The sequence below is a fragment of the Corvus hawaiiensis genome, chromosome 5 (genome assembly GCF_020740725.1).
Source record: "Corvus hawaiiensis isolate bCorHaw1 chromosome 5, bCorHaw1.pri.cur, whole genome shotgun sequence".
NCBI classification, from domain to species: Eukaryota; Metazoa; Chordata; class Aves; order Passeriformes; family Corvidae; genus Corvus; species Corvus hawaiiensis.
This window is the reverse complement of record NC_063217.1, coordinates 2019271-2041712: the sequence shown is the minus strand read 5'-3', so window position 1 is coordinate 2041712 and position 22442 is coordinate 2019271. Positions and strand designations below refer to the sequence as shown.

Here is a 22442-nt window from a genome sequence, read left to right as displayed (position 1 = left end):
CCCAGGTGGATCCAAGCCCCAGTGTCCAGCCTGGCCTTGGGCATTCCCAGGGATCCAGGGTCAGCCCCAGCTGCTCTGGCAATTCCAGCCCAGCCCCTCCCCACCCTCCCAGCCAGCAATTCCTTCCCAACATCCCAGCCCAAGCTCCCCTTTCCCACTGGGAAGCCATTCCCTGCCTCCTGGCCCTCCAGGCCTTGGCCCCAGTCCCTCTGCAGCTCTCCTGGAGCCCCTTTAGGCCCTGCAAGGGGCTCGCAGCTCTCCCTGGCTCCTTCCCTTCTCCAGGGCAACATTCCCAGCTCTCCCAGCCTGATCCAGAGCAGAGGGGCTCCAGAATCCTGGAATGTTTTGGGCTGGAAAGGACCTTAAATCCCATCCCACCCCATCCATGGGCAGGGACAGCTCCCACCATCCCAGGTGGATCCAAGCCCCAGTGTCCAGCCTGGCCTTGGACATTCCCAGGGATCCAGGGGCAGCCCCAGCTGCTCTGGCAATTCCAGCCCAGCCCCTCCCCACCCTCTCAGGGAGGAATTTTTTCCATAAAGGAGAAATCCCCCTCCTTCCAGCCCTGCTTTGCTCCCAGAGCTGCTGCAGCTCCTGGGATGATGGGATCAGGGGGAATGATCCCATAATTCCCAGGATATCCACGGGACGGGTCCCTCTTGGGAAAAAGGTTGGAGTTCAAGGGTGGTGAGAACAAGAGGGAGGGAACAGAGATAAGGAGACAGGAAACCTCTGGATAATCATGGCAGCAGCTTTCCAGGTGGGAATAAGCTCCTTTTCCAGGAAAATTTGAGGATTTGGTCACTGGGGAATAAATTTATCCACAAGGGATGCTCACCCAGGCGTTGTGCCCAGTGGGATCCATGAAAAAGCTGGAAAGGGAGCACAGATCCCGATCCCAGAGATCCTCTGTGCCATGTCCAGGATAAATCCCTGGAGGTGGTTTGGGATACCTGGAGGGAATTTTATCCATCCCCTGGATAAATGAAATCCCTCAATCCATCCTTTGCCGATCCATCGCTTCCCACGGCTTTCCCATTCCCAAATGGAATCATGTCCATCGCTGCTAACATTCCAGCTGCTCCACTTCCCTCCTTTTTATGTTCTCCCTGTTTTTCATTGGAGTATTGGTCAAAATCCACCAAAATCTCTAATCCAACTCTTTCCCCTGGGGCTGCAGAAGATTCCGTGGGTAAGTCCCGGGATGAATCCAAGCGTTTTCCTTGTGTCCCAATACCTGTGGAATGTCACGATGGCCGAATGGAGCCTTTGAAACAATAAAATGGGGAAGTGATGAAAGGAAAATTTGGATTTCCCCCCTCCCCCCAAAAAAAACCCCAGGAGGTGGCAGAAGCCTTGGAGTGAATTTCCAGAATATTCCAACTAAATCCAATGTCCATCCATTGTGCCTTTGGCTTCAAATATAGAGCCAGTAAAATTCCATTTGGAATCCTCCGTGAGGCCACCGAGCTGGAATTTTGTGGCCTCCTCATAGGAGACACCAGGATTCTGCAGGAATTTTTCATGGATCGCCGGCAAAGCAATCTAAAACACGGGGTTCCTATAAAATCCATGGAATTGTTGAGCCAGCGTGGCCGCTTTTCCTCTTGGAGCAGCATCCTTGGAGCTGGAATGCTTCACACCGGGAATGAGGCAATGGGTGATGGTGGGAGCTGAGATTTTGTGGGATCTTCCCATTTTTTTTTTTCATCCAAGGGTTGTGTCCTTCAGGAGACCTGAGCACTGTTGGATTTTAATGGAAAGATGGGAATTTTATGGATTTTTTTCATTTAGCCGCAGGTTTTGTTGGTATGGGGAGGCTGGGGTGGTGCTGGGATACAACCAGGAAGTCAATCCCTGTCTCCCAAATCCCAAAAATTTCCAGGGAAAGCCTAAAATTGGGACATTTCAGGCTGTTAACACCAGAGTTAAATTAATTCCCTGCATGGAAATCCTGGGAAAACCACCCTCTGACTGGCCAAAAATTCCCTAAAAATGCTCCAAATTCTTGGAATATTCTTCTTGGAGCTCTACACCATCTTCCCATGGGGAATTATCCTCTTGGGAATACCCACACTGGCCGCAACGGCCGGATTTAGGTTGGGAGCATCCCAAAAAACCTGGAAATCAGGGATGGGGTTGACGCAGGGTTCACTTCCCAAACCTGGGAGCTGCTGCTGCAGTTTTCCTGGGATTTTCCTTGTGGAAAAGGAGTAACTTTGGGATCTCTGACTGCAGGAGGAGGAATTCATCGACTGGTGGAGCAAATTTTATGCTTCCACGGGAGAGAGGGAAAAATGTGGATATTACTTGGAAAAGGGATTCGACACCTTGAAGGTGAGTGGCTTCCGTCAGGTGGAATTCCACTTTCCATGATTTCCTTGGGATTTGAGGCTTTTTTTTCCCATCTGGGTTAAGAAAAAAAAAAATGAAACGTTTTCCTCAGTGTGGAAAATTCCATTTCCTTTGCAAAATTCTTTCAGGAAACTCCTGGAAGTTTTCCCTTGGGAAGTGGCAGAGGGGGTGGGTAACTGCCTCCCTGGGAAGGGTTTGGGAATGAGGAAAATCCGGGATTTCTGAGGGAAAATGGAGATTCAGGCACAAGAAATCCTAAATTTAACACGAACTCCCAAATAGGGAAGATTTTCCTTGGTTTAAAGGAAAATATTCCCAGCTGGAAGATCTCTATCCATGAAAAACCCTCCAGGAGACTTTGGCTTTGTCTGGGTCATTGGGATGGGCTGGAATTTTCTGTGGGATTCCCAAATTCTCCTCACTGTCCCAGAGGGAAATAAGGAGGAAAATTCCTGGGAATTTCTCCTAGTGGGTTGAATTTTCCTGGGATTGAGGGATTTGGTTGGAATTTTTTCCCTGCTCCATCTTTTCCTCCTCAGGTCTACGAGACGGAGCTGGAAAATGTGGAGGAATTTGAGCATCTCTCAGACTTCTGCCACACCTTCAAACTATTCCGGGGGAGATCCCAGGATTCCAGCGATGACCCCTCAGTCGTGGGGGAATTCAAGGTGGGAATGGCCCCGTCCCCATGGATTGTGTTCATAGGGCTGGGAATTGGAGGATCTTTAAGGTCCTTTCCCGCCCAAATCATTCCATGACTCCAGGAATTGTGGGAGTTGTGGAATGCTCATCCACGGAACTGTCCAAGGCTGCTTGGATGGGGATTGGAGACAAGCTGGGATAGGGAAAGGTGTCCCTGCCCATGGATGGGGTGGGAATGGAGTGGGATTTAAGGTCCTTTCCCACCCAAAGCATTCCAGGATTCTGGAGCCCCTCTGCTCTGGATCAGGCTGGGAGAGCTGGGAATGTTGCCTTAGAGAAGGGAAGGAGCCAGGGAGAGCTGCGAGCCCCTTGCAGGGCCTAAAGGGGCTCCAGGAGAGCTGCAGAGGGACTGGGGCCAAGGCCTGGAGGGCCAGGAGGCAGGGAATGGCTTCCCAGTGGGAAAGGGGAGCTTGGGCTGGGATGTTGGGAAGGAATTGCTGGCTGGGAGGGTGGGGAGGGGCTGGGCTGGAATTGCCAGAGCAGCTGGGGCTGCCCCTGGATCCCTGGGAATGTCCAAGGCCAGGCTGGACACTGGGGCTTGGATCCAGCTGGGATGGTGGGAGGTGTCCCTGCCCATGGATCTGGGATGAGCTTTCAGCTCCCATCCCACCCAAACCATTCCATGATTCCATGATTCATTCCGGTCATTCCCAGCTGGCTCCCACAGGCCCCACATCCACATGTTGTTCCCTGAATTCCCATGTCCTTCCCAGGGTTCCTTCAGGATTTACCCTCTTCCCGACGATCCACGCGTCCCAGTGCCTCCCCGGCAATTCCAGCAGCTCCCGGCCAGGGGACTCCAGGAATGTCTGGTCCGGGTTTACATCATCCGCGCCTTCGACCTCCAGCCCAAGGATTCCAATGGGAAGGTATCCCGGTGGGAAACCTCTGGAAGAGCTCTGGGCTGGCTCCTGGAGTCGATTCTTGGAACAGCTTTTTTGGTCAAAATTTGGTCAAAATTGGTCAAAATTTGTGGATTTGCCTTCAAATTTACGACTTTGTCTCTCATTTCTGCCTCCATTGTAATATCTGGGAATTCCAGGAGCCAACTCTTCCTCCATCCTGATTTTTCAGGATTAGTTCAACAAGTTTTAGGTTTGTTTTTATTTTGGGGGTTTTTTTTGGTGTTTTGGTGCCGAAGAAAACAAAATCCCGTTTTTCCCAAAATTCCTCCTTGCAAAGCTTTGCTGGTATGGAAGTAAAATTCCAGGAAAAAGGGAATTGTGTTGGTCAGAAAAGGAAATTCTCTTTTGTTTCCCTGAAAACTCCCAGAAATTCAGGGAAAAATTCTTTTTAAGTCTCTTTGTTCACTGGAAAATGGGAAAAGTTAAGGAATATTATGGGAAATACGTGAGGAAAAATAGATGGGAAAATGATAAATAGATATGGAAAATAGATGGGAAAATGGATGTATATGAAAATATATGGAAAAATAAATATATTTATACATATATGGAATATGGGAAATATATATATGGAATATATGGAAAAGCATACAAAGAAATTCCAACCGCTTTTGAATTTTCCCATTTTTTTTCCAATGGATTTGGAACGGAAGTGTTCCATTCCTTAGAAATCTCCCATAAGTGATTCCCGAGCATTAAAAAGAAGGAAAAAACCCTTTTTTTTTTGCATTTAAAACCCCAAACCAACCGAAATTTGATCCCAAGTTTCCCCTGGGATGGAAATTTTCCAGAGGCTCATCCCAGCCCAAGGAAGACTTGGGTGCTCATTCCATTCCCTGAGTGCTGTTTCCCGTCCATTCCTTAAAAAACAAATCAGCAGGAAAAGGGAAATCAGGGAAAAATGACGAGGAAACTTGGCCTGGATCTTTTTTCCAGGGAATTTTTGGATGTGACGGGGATGGTGGATCCCTGTAGATCCAGGTGAAGTCTTTTAGTGGAATTGGAGCTTTTCCTTGAATTTTTTGCATCTCCTGGCAAAAAAATCTGACTTGAATGAAATTCCCTGCTTTCCAAACTGATGCCCAATTCCCAGAATAATTTGAGTCGGGAAAGGGATGGGATTTGGAACAACCTATGGAAAAGAGTGGGATTGAGTGGGTTTTAAGGTCACTCCCAATCCAACAACCCCACGGGATTTTTGTGTTTCTTTCCATTCCCACCTCCAGTGCGATCCCTACGTGAAGATTTCCGTGGGAAAGAAATCCATAAATGACCAGGAAAATTACCTTCCCTGCACTCTGGAGCCTGTCTTTGGGAAGTAAGTGTGGATTCCATTCGGGATCCATGGAATTTTTGATGTCCTATTGAGGGAATTGTGCTGGGCCAAGCAGAGCTTCCCATTCCAGCACCCAATTCCAGGTTGGAGCAACCTGGGATAGTGGGAAGCGTCCCTGCAGAATTCTCCACCTGTGCGGGAAGGCTGGGGAAAAGCAGGATAACCATTCCCAGCAGCCACCCTGGAGCAGATTTTAAGGAGAGGAAGGGAGTAATTAAGGCACTAATTAAGAGTGCAGGAGGAACTGGGAACAACACGAAGTAATTGCCTGGAGCTGGAGGGCAGCCAGCTGGGAAAAAACCAGGAAATGGGATTTTAATGGCAGCCAGGACCTGGCGTTACACAGCAGCCAGGACCTGGGGTTACACAGCAGCCAGGACCTGGGGGGTTTAAAATCAGCTGCCAGGACCTGGGGTTACACAGCAGCCAGGACCTGGGGGGTTTAAAATCAGCTGCCAGGACCTGGGGTTAAAATCAGCCAGGACCTGGGGTTTATCAGCTGCCAGGACCTGGGGTTAAAATCAGCCAGGACCTGGGGTTATCAGCTGCCAGGACCTGGGGTTTAACAGCAGCCAGAACCTGGGGGTTTAAAATCAGCTGCCAGGACTTGGGGGTTATCAGCTGCCAGGACCTGGGGGGTTATCAGCAGCCAGAACTGGCATTTAAGATCAGCTGCCAGGACCTGAGGGTTTAAAATCAGCTGCCAGGACCTGGGGTTACACAGCAGTCAGGGCCTGCGGTTAAAATCAGCCAGGGCTTGGGGTTATCAGCTGCCAGGACCTGGGGTGTAAAGCCAGGGTGGGAAGTTTTATCAAAGAATTATGGAATCATGGAATGGTCTGGGTTGGAAAAGACCTTAAATCCCAACAGTTCCACCCCATCCATGGGCAGGGACATCTCCCACCATCCCAGCTGGATCCAAGCCCCAGTGTCCAGCCTGGCCTTGGACATTCCCAGGGATCCAGGGGCAGCCCCAGCTGCTCTGGCAATTCCAGCCCAGCCCCTCCCCACCCTCCCAGCCAGCAATTCCTTCCCAACATCCCATCTAAATTTAACTCCCTCTCCATCTTGCTTTGTTGGGAAGGTGTCCCAGCATTGGTGGCCTGGACTGGTGGGAGCAGCCTTGGAAAATCAGATGGATTTTATGGGAAGCAGGATTTGATCCCTGTTTGTGTTCCCAGTCCCGGATTTTATTTATTATTTATTATTTATTATTTACTATTTACTATTTACTATTTATTATTTATTATTTATTATGGTGGTGCTCAGATTCTCCAGCACTCCCAGTCGTGTCCCATTCCGCGTCTCCAAAATCCATGGGGTTGGCTCAGTTTGGATCCATTTGTATCCAGAGGGGTGGATCTGGGGCTGGTGGAAGGTGTCCCTGCCTTGGGTTGGAATTCGATGGGATTTAAGGTTCTTCCAACCCAAACCAGTCTGGAATTCCATGATTCCAGGCCTGACTCCTGTTTTGGATATTTCCTCAAAGAGGATTTTTTTCCCAAAGCTGTCATTTCTTCCCCTCTTCAAACTCCATGGCAATGAGGATTCCTGACTCCCACCTGTTCCTCTTTTTCCCTGGATATCACAGTGACCTCTGTCAGGTCCAATTAGGAGGAACTAAATGGGATCAATGTTTCTTTGGGAAGAATTTATCCAGGGAAAAATTAACCCAGGGCAGGCTTGGTTCCATTTCCACACGTGGATCACGGGAGCGGAGACCTGGAGAAGGGAAGGAGCCAGGGAGAGCTGCGAGCCCCTTGCAGGGCCTAAAGGGGCTCCAGGAGAGCTGCAGAGGGACTGGGGCCAAGGCCTGGAGGGCCAGGAGGCAGGGAATGGCTTCCCAGTGGGAAAGGGGAGCTTGGGCTGGGATGTTGGGAAGGAATTGCTGGCTGGGAGGGTGGGGAGGGGCTGGGCTGGAATTGCCAGAGCAGCTGGGGCTGCCCCTGGATCCCTGGGAATGTCCAAGGCCAGGCTGGACACTGGGGTTTGGATCCACCTGGGATGGTGGGAGGTGTGGAATGAGGTCACTGAGGTGTCTCCTGGCCCAACCCATTCCATGGTTCCGTGATTCCTTGATAAACTCAGCCACCACAACACAGCCCTGGCACTGCTGGTCCAATGTGACCAACGATCCATCCCATTACTGGTGGGATGGGGTGGGTGTGGATCTGTTCCCATGGAATTCCAGCGGCACCATCCTCTTTTCCCAAGCATTTCTCCGCTCCCGTTTCCAGGATGTTCGAGCTGAGCTGCACCCTGCCTCTGGAGAAGGACCTCAAGGTCACCCTCTATGACTACGACCTCCTGTCCAAGGATGAGAAGATCGGCGAGACCGTCATCGACCTGGAGAATCGCTTCCTGTCCAAATACGGGGCGCGCTGTGGCCTCCCCCAAACCTACTGCACGTGGGTATCTCCATGGGCTTGGAATGGCCGTGGATCCCAGGACTGGGTTTCTGAGGTGGCCACGGGATCATGGCAAGGGGAACTTGTCGAGCTGTACTTCCCAGAGTCCTGGTTCTCCTCCAGGGAGATCCTGTTCCATCCCTGGTGTCTCCTGGTGACCTCGTGCTGAGGACACTCCCAGAGAAGCTGGGGCTGCCCCATCCCTGGAATGGGAGATTTACATGGGATGTTGGGAAGGAATTGCTGGCTGGGCGGGTGGGGAGGGGCTGGGCTGGAATTGCCAGAGCAGCTGGGGCTGCCCCTGGATCCCTGGGACCAGGTTGGACATTGGGACTTGGATCCACCTGGGATAGTGGGAGGTGTCCCTGGGTGGCATTGGATGATCTTTGACCTTTTTCCAACCCAACCCATTCCATGATTCCATGATTATGTTTGGTTTCAGCTCCGGCCCCAACCAGTGGCGAGACCAACTCCGCCCTTCCCAGCTGCTCCAGCTCTTCTCCCTGCAGCACAACTACAAAGCTCCCACCTACAAATCCGACCGGATCATCTTCCGGGAGCAGGAATATGTCCTGTCCGAGCTGGGTAAGATGTCATGGATGCTTTGGGATAGCAGAATTTCCCTTATGCAGAGCAAGGGGTGGAGCTGGATGTCATGGAGACATCACCAAGACTGGGTGATGGCATTGTCCCCAACTTTCTCCTCCCTTTCCACGTTGGCTCTGCACTTTTCCCAAACTTGGCCGTGCTTCAAATCCTGGGATTGGAGACCTTCAATCCAGGAACGTTGACCTTATGTTTGTGGGAAGCTCCAAACTGATGTTCCAAGTGCATGGAGACATCATGAGGAGCATTATGGAGGCCAGGAGTGGGTGATGGCATTGTCCCCATCCTTCTCCTCACCGTCCATGTTGGCTCTGCACTTTTCCCAAACTTGGCCATGCTCCAAATCCTGGGATTGGAGACCTTCAATCCAGGAGCACTGACCTTGAGTTTGACCAAACCCAACACCCCCAGCTTGGGAGTGAGAAGCTCCAACCTGACATTCCAAGTGCATGGAGATGTCACAAGAAGGGTTATTGTGAAGGCCAGGAGTGGGTGAGGGACTTGTCCTCGTCCTCCCCCTCACTGTCCCCATTGGCTCTGACCCATTCCCAAACTTGGCCGTGCTCCACATCCTGGGATTGAACCCAGACCTTCAATCCAGGAACACTGACCTTGAGTCGGACCAAACCCAACACCTCCAGACTGGGAGTGAGAAGCTCCAGCCTGATGTTCCGAGTGCTTGGAGTCATCGTGAAGAGGGACATCCTGGAGGTCAGGAGTGGGCGATGGCATTGTCCCCATCCTCCCCCTCACTGTCCCCATTGGCTCTGAGCCATTCCCAAACGTGGCTGTGTCCCAGATCCTGGGATTGAATTCCAGACCTTCAGTCCGGTGATTGACACAAATCCAACCCCACCCCAGTGTAGGATGGGAAGCTCCAACCTGATATTCCAAGTGCTGCCGGAGCCGGAAGAGCAGCTCTGCCACTGGAATCTCATTTTGGGGATGGTCACTAGAGGGAGACAATATCCCACACACGGACCTGGGAATTCCGTCAGGATTTGGGGGAATCGGGGGACAAACCCAACTTCTACCAAAGAGGGCAAAAGTCCTGGAATTTTGGGGAGGAGTTTTTTTGTTTGCCTATGGCACCTCCGTCTGACCCAACATTCCTGGGATAAGAGGTGTTTTTTTGGGGGAAAACTCTTCTTTAAGGCACAAAAAAAGGGTTTTGGCCCTGGGAGGAGGTGAAATCCCACTGGGTCAGGTCCAGGAGCCGCAGTTTGGAATCCTGGAATGGTTTGGGTTGGAAGGACCTTAAAGATGATCCAGTTCCACCCCCTCCATGGGCAGGGACACCTCCCACTATCCCAGGTAGATCCAACCTGGCCTTGCACACTTCCAGACATTCAGGGCCAGCCACAGCTTCTCTGGGAATTCTCCTCCAGGGCCTCCCCATCACCGCAGGGAAGAATTCCCAATATCCCACCTAAAGTTTGATTGGCTTTTTTTAGGACATCACCAGAGACACAAAACGAGGCACAACCCAGGGCTGGCCCCTCTCTGTGCTCTGGGGAAACAAAGCACAAATTCTTTCAGGAATTCAACTTTTCCCCTGAGGAGAAGAGAAGCAAGGAATCCTTTACAGACTCTCCTTATGGAAAAATTTTCCAGGGAAAGCTGGGGAGGTGTTAAAATGTGTCCCCCCCCCCGTGCCAGCGCCTGCTGTCACCTTCGCCTGCTTTAATGGCCGCGAGTTCAAACAGCAGAACAAAGCTCGAGGCTTGACCCGGAGCAGATCTGGAATCCAGCTGCGAGCTCCGGAGCCGGACTGGGAATAAACTGGAGCCGTTAAACACGAGAGCCGGGATTTTACAAGCCTCTCCCCCCAGCCCGTTGTTCCATAAATCCCAGATTCGTTGTTCTCCGAGCGGGGCTCGTTCTTTTTCCGGTGTGTAAAGCCGCACGTGTGCGCACACACCAGGATTCCAGGACTTGGGAAATCGTTGGGAATTAGCCCAGATGGCTGGAGTTAAGCGCTTCCTTGCCAAGGAAGGAGCTGGGATATCTCACCTGGATTTGGTGGAGTTGGAATAATATTTATGGAGTGTGTTGTGCTTCAAAGGTCCTGGAAGGAGCATGAGTAGAGTGGGGTGAAGTCCACCAACTCCAGCCTGGGATTTTGGGATCGTTTGGGTTGGATTCAGTGAATCAGGGAATCTTTTAGGTTGGGAACGTCCTTGAAGATCCTGGAATCTCAGAATTCGGGTTGGAAAAGACCTCCAAGATCGAGTCCAACCTTGTCCAAATATCATTTCCAGTTTTTTCTTGGACACCTCCAGGGGTGGGGACTCCACCACTTTCCTGATATCCAAGAATCGTGTCCCATCCCAGGAACGGGATGGGGAGGCAGGAGCTGCCCATTGGCCATACTGGGATGGATGGATGGATGGATGGATGGATGGATGGATGGATGGATCCTGACCAGGAAGAGAAGGCAGGAATGTCCATTACTGAGGAATTTTGGCACATTTGAGGCAGGATCAGGGACTGGTGTGGAGCAGGGGAGGAGGAGGAGATAATTCCAGGTCTTCCATGGATGGAGGACCACAAATATCCTGGTGGGACTGGAGCAGGGACTTGGACTGGAGTAGGAGCTTGGAACAACCCCCAGGCTGTGCTGGTGGTGTCTCCATGTCCTTCCTCCTCCTCCCATTCCCATCTTTCACCCCAAATCCAGCAGAGAAGAAATGGGATCCCACCGGGAGCTCATTCCTCTCCGCCCAGCTGAAGATCCTGGATGGCTTTAAACTCTGGGATAAACTGTTGGGAGTGGGAACATCAGCTGAGGGTTGACGGGAATCCCGATTTCTGGGACTTTAGGAGACCTGGACACAGGAGCAGGATCAATCATTGGATTCTCCTTTCCATGGGATCCAGCTGGATCTTTGTCCTGTTTCCCTGGCTCTGATTTGTGGGGTGGTTGCACGAGGGTCTCCACAGGTTTTCCCACTGGGAATGGGATACCTGTGCTGAGGATTGTTTGTGGCGATGGATTTGGGAATGGAGGCTGCACTGCTCCAGCTCTTCCTGGCCAAAATCCATTCCTGTGGGATGAACTCTGCACTTTTCCAATTCCCAGAGGATGGAAAACCCCCGAATCCGCACCTGGGGCCGGTGGAGGAGCGGCTTGCCCTGGCCGCGCTCCGGAAGCAGGGATTGGTTCCGGAGCACGTGGAGACCCGGCGCCTTTACAGCCCCCTCCAGCCAGACATCGAGCAGGTGGGTCCGGGAATGTGGCCGGGATGAGCCCGGGAACGTCATCTCCTGATCCAGCCATATCCAGGGGGAGAATCCTGCTGGGAATGTCTGCCCTGGGATACGGGATGGTCCCGGGGAGTGGAGGTGGTCATTCCCTCCAGGATCGGCTCCCGTTTTTGAATTTAAGTTGATTTAATTTAATTTAATTTAATTTATTTAATTTTACATTTTTGGTCTAAAAGTCCTACTCAGAATTCTTCTCCCAGAATCCTGGGATCCCTGAGGTTGGAAAATCCTCCAGGATCAGCGAGTCCAAGCTGTGCCCGATCCCCACCTTGGCACTGAGGGACACATCCAGGAATTCCTTGGACACCTCCAGGGATGGGCACTCCAAAGCTCCCTGGGCACTTCCAAGGCCTGAGCACCCTTTCCATGAGGAAATTCCTGCTGATGGGCAACCTGAGCCTCCCCTGGCAGAGCCTGAGTCCATTCCCTCTTTTCCTGTTATTCCCCGGGAGCAGATCCCAATTCCCGCCTTTCAGGAAGCTGTGGAGAGCCAGAAACCCCCGATCCCTGTTTTTTCCAGGCTGAGCCCCTTTCCCAGCTCCCACAGCTTTTCCTGGTGCTCCAGACCATTCCCACCTCCCTCAGCTGCTTCCCAGGATTTCCATCCATCAACACATTCCCAACTATCCCTAAAATAATTTTAATGCCACTTTTCCATTGAGGAATCGTCCCTTCCCACCTAAGGATCCCAGTTCTCCCTGGCGAAGTTCAGGTGTCCGTTTGGAATCTCCTGAGGCTTCAGGGCTCTGTTTTTCCATGCAGGGAAAGCTCCAGATGTGGGTGGATCTGTTTCCCAAATCCCTTGGACATCCCGGCCCCCCTTTCAATGTCACTCCACGCAAAGCCAAGAGGTAACTTCCCATTTTTTCCTCATCTTTTCTTCAGGAAGGGAGCTGGGAATGCTTGGAAGCCTTGGGTGGGAATGGATTCACCCACCCGGTTGAGGGACAGGTGTGGGATCATTCCAGGGAAACAGCTCCCACAGGGAAATCCCTCAGTGGGACAACTGGGCTTCCAGGTGGATGAGTTTCCCACCTTTCCACGGTTTTATTCCCGGAATTTTCCAGGTTCTACCTCCGCTGCATCATCTGGAACACCAAGGATGTGATCCTGGATGACCTCAGCATCACCGGGGAGAAGATGAGCGACATCTACGTCAAAGGGTGAGTGTCCCACTCCGGAGTCTCCCGGATTCCGGAGGCTGGAGGTGCAGGAGCAGCAGGGAAGGAATGAAGGTGGTCCTTGGCATTGTGGGATAGATGTGGATCCTGCTGGGATGGAGGGATTATCACAGCTCTCCAGTTCATTGTAACTGTTCCAGTTATGGATCCATGGATTTCCAACTATGAATCCACATCTCCAGTCATGGATCCACAGCTTTCCAACCGTGGATCCACATCTCCAGCCATGGATCCACAGCTTTCCAACTGTGGATCCACATCTCCAGCCATGGATCCACATCTCCAGTCATGGATCCACAGCTTTCCAACCGTGGATCCACATCTCCAGTCATGGATCCACAGCTTTCCAACCGTGGATCCACATCTCCAGTCATGGATCCACAGCTTTCCAACTGTGGATCCACATCTCCAGCCATGGATCCACATCTCCAGTCATGGATCCACAGCTCTCCAACCATGGATCCACATCTCCAGTCATGGATCCACAGCTTTCCAACCATGGATCCACACCTTTCCAACCATGGATCCACACCTCTCCAGTCATGGATCCACACCTCTCCAGCCATGGATCCACACCTCTCCAGCCATGGATCCACACCTTTCCAACCATGGATCCACATCTCCAGTCGTGGATCCACAACACTCCAACTATGGATCCACGCCTTTTCAACTATGGATCCACACCTCTCCAGCCACGGATCCAGTTTTTTCGATGACACGTCTCTGCTGAGCTCACAACCTTTTTCTTCAGATCTCTGGGATGATCCCATGGCAATATTTTTCCTTGGACGGCTTGGATGTTCCCATAGTGGGATGAGATGTGGGAGCAGCCTGGCCATAGAGAGAGGATCTTGTTGTCTGCTCATTCCCAACTCCTCTCCCAGACTTTTTCCATGCTCATAGATTGGATTATTTGCACGGCTGTTTTCTTTGGAATTCCCTTTATTCTTGGAAACAGCTCCTCTAGCACATTCCCTTCCCTAACTGACTCCATTTAGGATTTATTTTGTGGAACTCCCAGCCAAGGGAGTTCCTTGTTTTGTGCCTTCTTGGGATTTATGGGCAGGAAGAGGCGGGATTTGGGAACAGACTGTAAATCCCCCTTTTACAATCCCGATTTTCCCCCTGTAAATCCAGAATGCCGTGCTGCTTTCCCGGTATTCCCATCAAGTCTGTTGTTATCAGCTCCGGTTAAGCTGCTCCGTGTCTTTTGGGACTCCTAAAAAGTCATGCTGCTGGAAAAGTGGGAGCATCCAGGGATTGCTGAAATCCCTTTCCCGATTTTTAGCATCCAAATGAATCTTGCAGGGCTTGAAATGAGTTCAAAACTTCCTCAGCTTCCAGATCTTCCATCCCCAAGGAGAGTCATCCTGAAAAATCCTATTGGGAAGGGATGAAAGGATCCTTTTTGTGCCTGAGGATCTGCCCTATGGATCAGGGATCCCGTGGAGACTTTTCCTTCCATCCATTGCTGCCTCCTGTGCAGGGACTGGAGCCTCCCTATCCTTGTAGGATATTAGGGAAAAACTCTCCATGGAAGAGGCTGTCAAGCTGTGGACAGGATTCCTGAGGAAGTGATGGACAGCCTGGGAGAGCTGGGAATGTTGCCCTGGAGAAGGGAAGGAGCCAGGGAGAGCTGCGAGCCCCTTGCAGGGCCTAAAGGGGCTCCAGGAGAGCTGCAGAGGGACTGGGGCCAAGGCCTGGAGGGCCAGGAGGCAGGGAATGGCTTCCCAGTGGGAAAGGGGAGCTTGGGCTGGGATGTTGGGAAGGAATTGCTGGCTGGGAGGGTGGCGAGGGGCTGGGCTGGAATTGCCAGAGCAGCTGGGGCTGCCCCTGGATCCCTGGGAATGCCCAAGGCCAGGCTGGACACTGGGGCTTGGATCCACCTGGGATGGTGGGAGGTGTCCCTGCCCATGGAATGGGGTGAGAATGGGATGATCCTTAAGATCCTTCCATCCCAAACCATTCCATGATTCCATGATTCCATAATTCTGGAGTTGCCACCCGCAGCACTGATTGATCTCCCAACCCTGGAACTGCTGCATTCCCTCTCCCATCTCCAGGTTTTCCCTACCCCCAGCAGCCACGGGGACCAGGAACATTCCATTTCCCACTCATGGATGTTGTAACATTGAGCGAGATCCCAAATCCTCGCCGTGATCCCGCTTTTCCATGGGCTCTGTTTGTCCCTGGCAGGTGGCTGGTGGGACACGAGGAGAACAAGCAGAAGACGGATGTCCACTACAGATCCATGGGAGGAGAAGGGAATTTCAACTGGAGATTCGTCTTTCCCTTCGATTATCTCCCAGCAGAGCAGATGTGCCACGTGGCCAAGAAGGTGAGTTATCCTGGATGGAATTTCTGCATCCCTGTGGGAATTCTGGGCTGAAAGGGGAATTTTAGACCTTCACAAGCGGAGCCGTGCAAGGCTTGGCCTTTCCGTGGTTCTGACTGTGAAATGGTGGGAATTTTGTTCAAAAATCTGCATTTGGAAGAAAAACAGGGTTGGAATTAGAGGTGGTTTTTTTGGAGAGACTCATCCCTATGGGAAAGGATCCTCCAGGCTGGAGCAGGAAAAATATTGGAAGAAGTGTCCGAGTGCTCTTGGACAACAGGGATCTTCCAAAGCTGGAGATGGCAATTCCATGGGGATGGTTTGGTGGGAACCTCTGTTTCCTAGCATGGAATAACGGATGTCGTGCCATGCAAAAACTTCCCAAAAAGGCTAAAAATTGGGAAAAGAAGGAGCTGCCTCCAAATTCCTGATGGGAACACGGGTTGGGATGTGCCACTGGAAGAAAAGCTTTGGATTCAAGGATTGGGAGTTGAAATGGATGGGATTTTTTTGGGTGGGATTTTGATCCCCTTGCTCCTCTGCCTGCTCCTGGTGTTCCTTGGATCAGTTCATGCAGTGGGGTGTGGGAATTCCAGGACGGGAAGGAAACAGGAGTGGAGCTGGGCTGGGTGCATGGAATAATGCAGGGGAAAATTGGAGGGTGGAAATCATGGAAATAATGGGAATTAGGGAAAATGGGACACCGAGCAATAGAGGAGGGAGAATTTAAATTTCCTTCACCTGGAGATTTAGAGGATTAAAAGGATTAAGAGGAATAATCCAATGGAAAATTCCCTATCCCTGGCAAGGGGTGGAACTGGATCATCTTTAAGGTCCCTTCCAACCCAAACCATTCCATGATTCCGTCATTTTTTTTGGCTCTTTGGGATCTGTGGACAATCCAGGCTTCCTGCAGCACCTCCCGGGAGGCTCAAAGTCCTTCATCCACTAATCCTGAGCCTTCATCCCTGGATTTTGGATATCAGAAGGAATTTTTCCATGGAAAAGATGGTCAGGCATTGGAAGTGCCCAGGGAGCTTTGGAGTGCCCATCCCTGGAGGTGTCCAAGGAATTCCTGGATGTGTCCCTCAGTGCCAAGGTGGGGATCGGGCACAGCTTGGACTTGGTGATCCTGGAGGATTTTCCAACCTCAGGGATTCCATAATCCCCTCAGGATCCCCAAAACCCCCTGGAATCCCCAAAACCCCCTGGAATCCCCAAAACCCACAGTGATCCCCAAAACCCCCTGGAATCCGCAAAACCCACCAGGATCCCCAAAACCCCCTGGAATCCGCAAAACCCACCAGGATCCCCAAAACCCACAGTGATCCCCAAAACCCACCAGGATGCCCATCCCATCTTATTTTCCATGGAACCAGCGCCTCGGCTGGGAAGATGCCAAACGAATCCCCCATCCCAGACAATTCCCAGCTTCCAAAGGCCTCCCTAGGCAGTTCCAATGATTGACAGAATCCAGCCGGGCCCATTTCACGCTTCATATCCAACAAATCCCAAGTACAGGGTGTACTACATCCAATTATCCCGCTTGGAAAAAGCCAAGACCCCGTCCATAAACCCCTTTAAGCAAATCCATCCCGCTGTGCCTATCTGGAATCTCTTCCCACCACATGGCTGCCAACGCTGGATCCGAAAATAAACACCTTGTAAAAGCTCTCCGTAAAGGCCGGAATAATGAAGGAAAAGCCGGGTGGAGCATTCCGGCTGCGGGAATTTTTTGATCTCTCCATGTGCTGTTTGAACTCCGGCTTCGTTCCTGCGGCCGTAAAAATCCCGGCTGGAAAGGCAGGCGCTGGAAGGTGGAATTTCAATCAAAAGTTGGGAGTGACTGGCGAATTGGGAGCTGCTCAAAACCACCTGTGCCCAACTGCGCCAGGAGGGAAGGAGTTTTCCAATGGTTTTCCTTTGTTTGTTCCACACCAGAGCTCCCGGCAGTGTGGCCAGGTGGATTAGGAATCACAGAATTATGGGATGGTTTGGCTGGGAAGGGAGCTGAAAGCTCATCCAGTTCCGTCCAGGGACACCTCCCACTGTCCCAGGTGGATCCAAGCCCCAGTGTCCAGCCTGGCCTTGGACATTCCCAGGGATCCAGGGGCAGCCCCAGCTGCTCTGGCAATTCCAGCCCAGCCCCTCCCCACCCTCCCAGCCAGCAATTCCTTCCCAACATCCCAGCCCAAGCTCCCCTTTCCCACTGGGAAGCCATTCCCTGCCTCCTGGCCCTCCAGCCCTTGGCCCCAGTCCCTCTGCAGCTCTCCTGGAGCCCCTTTAGGCCCTGCAAGGGGCTCGCAGCTCTCCCTGGCTCCTTCCCTTTCTCCAGGGCAACATTCCCAGCTCTCCCAGCCTGATCCAGAGCAGAGCTACTCCATCCCTCTGATCATCCTGGTGCCTCTGGATCGCTCCAACAGCTCCATGTCCTTCCTGGGCTGGGAATTCCAGAGCTGGATGCAGCTCTGCAGGTCTCAATGTGTCATCCCAACCCAGACTGTGAATACTCTCCCAAAAAACCAAGGATGCCCCTGGATAAGGGGGTGTCCATGATATTTCGGTCTGACGGTAACACCTGGGGTGGTTGGGAGCCTAGGAATCCAGGGAAAACCAGGGAAACCCAGGGAATCCCAGATGCTGCTCTTATTCCCACTTTTCTGAACCTTCCAACCACTTCTGGATGTTTTTCCAGAACTTTCCTGGTTGGATTAATGTTATAAAGATTTTTCTTTTCCTTCTGAGAGTGGAATTTCCCCCAGACTGAGGTTCTAAAATATATCCATGGAAAAGAAATATTCCCATCTTTGGGACAGCTCTTCTGAAAACATGGAAATGCTTTTCTAATGCTTTTCTCAGCATTCCTTTGGAATTCCCAACTTTGTTCCCGCTTTTTTTGGTGCCAACTTTCTCTCCCAGCCCTGGACAAGCCAAGCCATGTTGGCTGCATGGGAAGAGCAGACAGCTTTTTGAATCCTGCAGGAAAACAGTTTCTGGGATGGAAAAGGAGGAAATCGTGGAATCTTTTAGGTTGGAAAAGCCCTCTAAGACCACCAGCTCTGCCAAGGCCACCGCTGACCGTGTCCCCAAGTGCCACATCCAGAGGGCTTTTACATCATTCCAGGGATGGGCATTCCATTGTTTCCTTGGGCAGCCTGTGTGTGGTTGGACAACCCTTTCCATGCAGGAATTTCCCCTAAATTCCAGCCTAAACTGGAAGTTTAAACTTTGGATTCCCAGTCTGTTGTTGGATGGGTCATGGGCCAACCAGGACAATCCAAGGTCACCTGGATGTGGATCCCGTTTTCCCAGGCACCCACTCAGGGAGGAGCTCAGCTCCCACATCCCGCAGGTGTCACGGAGTGGAAAATTCATGGAGTTGATTTTGGAATGTTCAGCTCCCCGTGCCAATTCCAGCAGCAGCTGGATGTGGCTGGCAAATCTGGATCTGGGAAGTTTTTTAGGGCAGGAAAGGATTGGCATGGAATGTCGGAGCAAACGGCTTTTCCATGAATGCTGTGTCCAATTCTGGGATTTTCATGGACACGGAGGGACTGGAGCGTGTCCAGGGAAGGCAATGGAGCTGGAAAGGGCTGGAGCACCTGGAAAAGCTGAGGGAGCTGGGCAAGGGGCTCATCCCAGAGAAAAGAGGGATAGGGGGAACCCCACCCGATTGTGGCTCTGAACAACTCCCTGGAAGGTTGGAGCCGGATGGGATTTGGGATCTGATCCCAGAGAACAACAGGAAAAGAGGGAATGGCCTCAAGCTGTGCCAGGGGAGGGTCAGGTTGGACACCAGCAGGAATTTCCTCATGGAAAAGGTGCTCAGGCCTTGGAAGTGCCCAGGGAGCTTTGGAGTGCCCATCCCTGGAGGTATCCAAGGAATTCCTGGATGTGGCACTCAGCACCAAGGTGGGGATCAGGCGCAGCTTGGACTCGCTGATCCTGGAGGATTTTCCAACCTCAGGAATTCTGGAGTATCCAAGGAGTGTTCCTGCATGTCCAGGACTCCCAAATTCCTTCAGGATGAGACTGAAATGGGGCTTTTTGGGAGCAAACCCCCTCTCCTTCCCATAAATCATGTTTGCTCCTTTGTATTCCGGAGCACATTCACAATCCAGGAGAAATGCAGCCCTGCCAACACTTTCCCGGGAATCAGAGCCGACCTTTTCCCTGTCTTCTCTGCTGCTTTATCCACAAAAATCCATAAAATATTCCTGAGCCTCCCCTCTCTCCCCCCTTCTCCTGAAAAACAAACCCCAAACAATAATTTCAGCCCTTTTTCCCCACGGCTTGGACAAGGCTGGGATATAAATTTCATGCTCCGTGTTGTTTTTATAGGGAATGTTCGGGGCTCGATTTAATCATAGGAGCGAATTTCACGCTGCCTTGAAAGGGACCCATAAACTTCGCTCGGCATCAAATTCCCCCTTCCAAGTTCCCAATTCCTTTTCCTGCCTTTCCAGCGGAGCTCTGGGTGTCCCCGGCTTGACAGCGCTCGGAGCAGGGAGGTTTTGTCTCCGGCCAAATGATATTTTATGGTGTTTTTCCATAAAAAAAACCGGAAAAGCTGGCGAGATGGAGCATTGAATTCCCACCTGGAAAGGGTTGAGCCCCACCTGAGTTATCCCTGGAATGGTGGGATGTTGTTCTGAGGGATTGGGATGCAGAGGGTGCGGGGAACATCCAGTAGCCAAGGTTTTGTTCCCTTTTTCCTTGGACATTGCAGTGGGAAGGAGGGAAGGTGGGATCCCGAAGTCTGCTGGGTTTGCCAGCAGTTCCATGGAATCGTGGAATGGTTTGGAATGGGAGGGACCTCAAAGCCCATCCCGGTCCGCCCAGGGACACTTCCCACTATCCCAGATGGATCCAAGCCCCGATGGTCAACCTGGCCTTGGGCACTGCCAGGGATCCAGGGGCAGCCCCAGCTGCTCTGGCAATTCCAGCCCAGCCCCTCCCCACCCTTCCAGCCAGGAATTCCTTCCCAGCATCCCATCCAACCTTTCCTTCAGCTTCAGACATTTATCCCAAGGGACACTGATCCAGTTGGGATGGGTGGGAGATGATCCCAAGTGCAAGGTTTTCCTCAAGTTCGGCTCCGGGTGGATGGGATGGGGCAAAGAGAAATTCCAATGAATCCTTGGGAAGTTGCATCAACCCTGTCAGGAGAGTGGGATGTTCCCGGAGCATGGACACATCCATGGAATGTGGGAGTGATGGGATCAACCTCTGAGCCGGGGATTCACTTGGAAGAGGAGGCACCTGAAGGACATGGAGCTCATGGAAGTTGCCTTTCCAAGGAATATTCCAACCGGGAAACAAGATGGTCTTGAAGGTCTCTTCCAGCCCAAACCAGTCCAGAATTCCATATATTTCCCCCTTTTCCAAGCCAAGCTTAGATGGGCACCTGGATTTCTCCAGGAAGGGACAATCCGAAGGAGCTCGTGGTGTTTTGATCACCTTGGACATGGATCTTCCACCACCTTGGAATTTTCCAGCCACTCCTGAGGTCATCCCAGCTTCCTTATCCATGGATCCATGGCTCCTGGATCCCTGTGGATCCCTTCTTTCCCCAGTTTCTGGGAGAGGGAAGAATCACCATCAACTCTTCCCCCTTTTTAAGCAGTTTTAATTCAAACCAGCTGAAAAAGCTGGGAAAAATCCCCCTGGATAAACATCCCCCTGGATAAACATCCATCCCAATCAACTGCAACCAGTGGAGGGGAGAGAGGGAACTTTCCATGGACTTCATTTGGGATTTCTGGATTATCCAATATCTCAAATGCATCCATAAAATGCTCCAATGCAAAATTCCTGGCACGTTTTCCCAAAGCTGGGCAGGGAACGGAGCGAAATTGAAACACAACCATCCAGGGGGATCTCTTAAAGTGAATCCAATGGGATTGAAGTGCCCACGGACTCCCAGCTGGAATATTTATGTTCTTATGGAATGTGACACATTCATTCCCCCCCCCTTTTTTAATTTAATATTGGATGAAATAATGAATCCAAGTCTTGTGGTGAATTTATGGAGCGATGGATGAATAACCCCGGAGTTTCCTGGTTTTAATTAAAATCCCGTCATTTCTGACACTTCCAGGACGAATTGCCACTGGGACACCCTTGGAGGGGTGTCAGGAATCCCGCTGGGATTTTCCTTCTCTTTGCTGGAGCCAGGAATAACAATCCCATCAACCCCTTGGCTTTATGTGGGATTTTGTCCTTCTCCTTTATCCTAATACTCCTTTTTCGGACAGCAGGAGGAGTTTTTCTATGGAAAGGGTGGTCAGGCTTTGGAAGTGCCCAGGGAGCTTTGGATTCCTCATCCCTGGAGGTGGCCAAGGAATTCCTGGACGTGGCACTCAGTGCCAAGGTGGGGATCGGTCCCAGGTTGGACTTGATGATCCCAGAGGCCTTTTTCGCCTCAGGGATTCTGGGATTCTTCGTCCTAACTCCCAGGCATCCCAAAAATTGGTGTTAGATCCCTGTTGGAAAAAATTCCTGGTTTTAAGCATGGAAATAGCAACACTGCTGCCGCTTCCCAGGTGGTGGGTATTCCTTACTGTGGGGTGCAGGACAGATGGATGACTTGGGAATGTTGCCCTGGAGAAGGGAAGGAGCCAGGGAGAGCTGCGAGCCCCTTGCAGGGCCTAAAGGGGCTCCAGGAGAGCTGCAGAGGGACTGGGGCCAAGGCCTGGAGGGCCAGGAGGCAGGGAATGGCTTCCCAGTGGGAAAGGGGAGCTTGGGCTGGGATGTTGGGAAGGAATTGCTGGCTGGGAGGGTGGCGAGGGGCTGGGCTGGAATTGCCAGAGCAGCTGGGGCTGCCCCTGGATCCCTGGCAGTGCCCAAGGCCAGGCTGGATGAGGCTTGGAGCACCCAGTATGATACCAGCAGATTTCCTGGGATTCCATGGAATCTTCCTTTCCATATCCATATTCCACAAATAAATTCAGGAGCTGCAGGTGGCCTGAAGGTGGGACTGGGATTTGCTGGGCTCAGGTTGTCCCACTGGCGGTGACAGACCTGGGAGCAGATTGGAGCCATGGTGGATCCAGAAGGGAAGGGATCTGTGGGAATTCTCTGCCAGAAGTCCTGACTGAAGTGTAAATCTGATATTTTTCCACGAATTAAGAGGAAGGTGAAGTTTGGCAGCGCTGGCACTCGATGCTCATCGCTCTCTTCACCTTGGATTCACCATCCTTGGAATTGTGGGAATGTTATGGTGTCACTCCTAGGGATCCTGTTTGGGAACGCCTTTTCCTAAATGGAATTACATTAATTAAATAAAGTCAATTAAATGAATTTAAATCATTAAATTGAAGCATAAACTGTTGACAACACCTTCCA

At 51.6% G+C, this 22442-nt stretch overlaps 1 protein-coding gene across 1 annotated transcript in view; it reads left to right on the top strand.

Moving 5' to 3' along the window:
• Positions 1-22442, top strand: part of DYSF (dysferlin) — an 82032-nt gene that overhangs the window by 51473 nt on the left and 8117 nt on the right. Inside the window, 11 exon segments of the mRNA XM_048303335.1 lie at positions 1181-1192; positions 2239-2337; positions 2895-3023; positions 3771-3926; positions 5189-5280; positions 7536-7706; positions 8149-8291; positions 11395-11534; positions 12342-12430; positions 12647-12742; positions 14957-15098. Of these exon segments, the coding sequence (XP_048159292.1) occupies positions 1181-1192; positions 2239-2337; positions 2895-3023; positions 3771-3926; positions 5189-5280; positions 7536-7706; positions 8149-8291; positions 11395-11534; positions 12342-12430; positions 12647-12742; positions 14957-15098 (1269 nt within the window).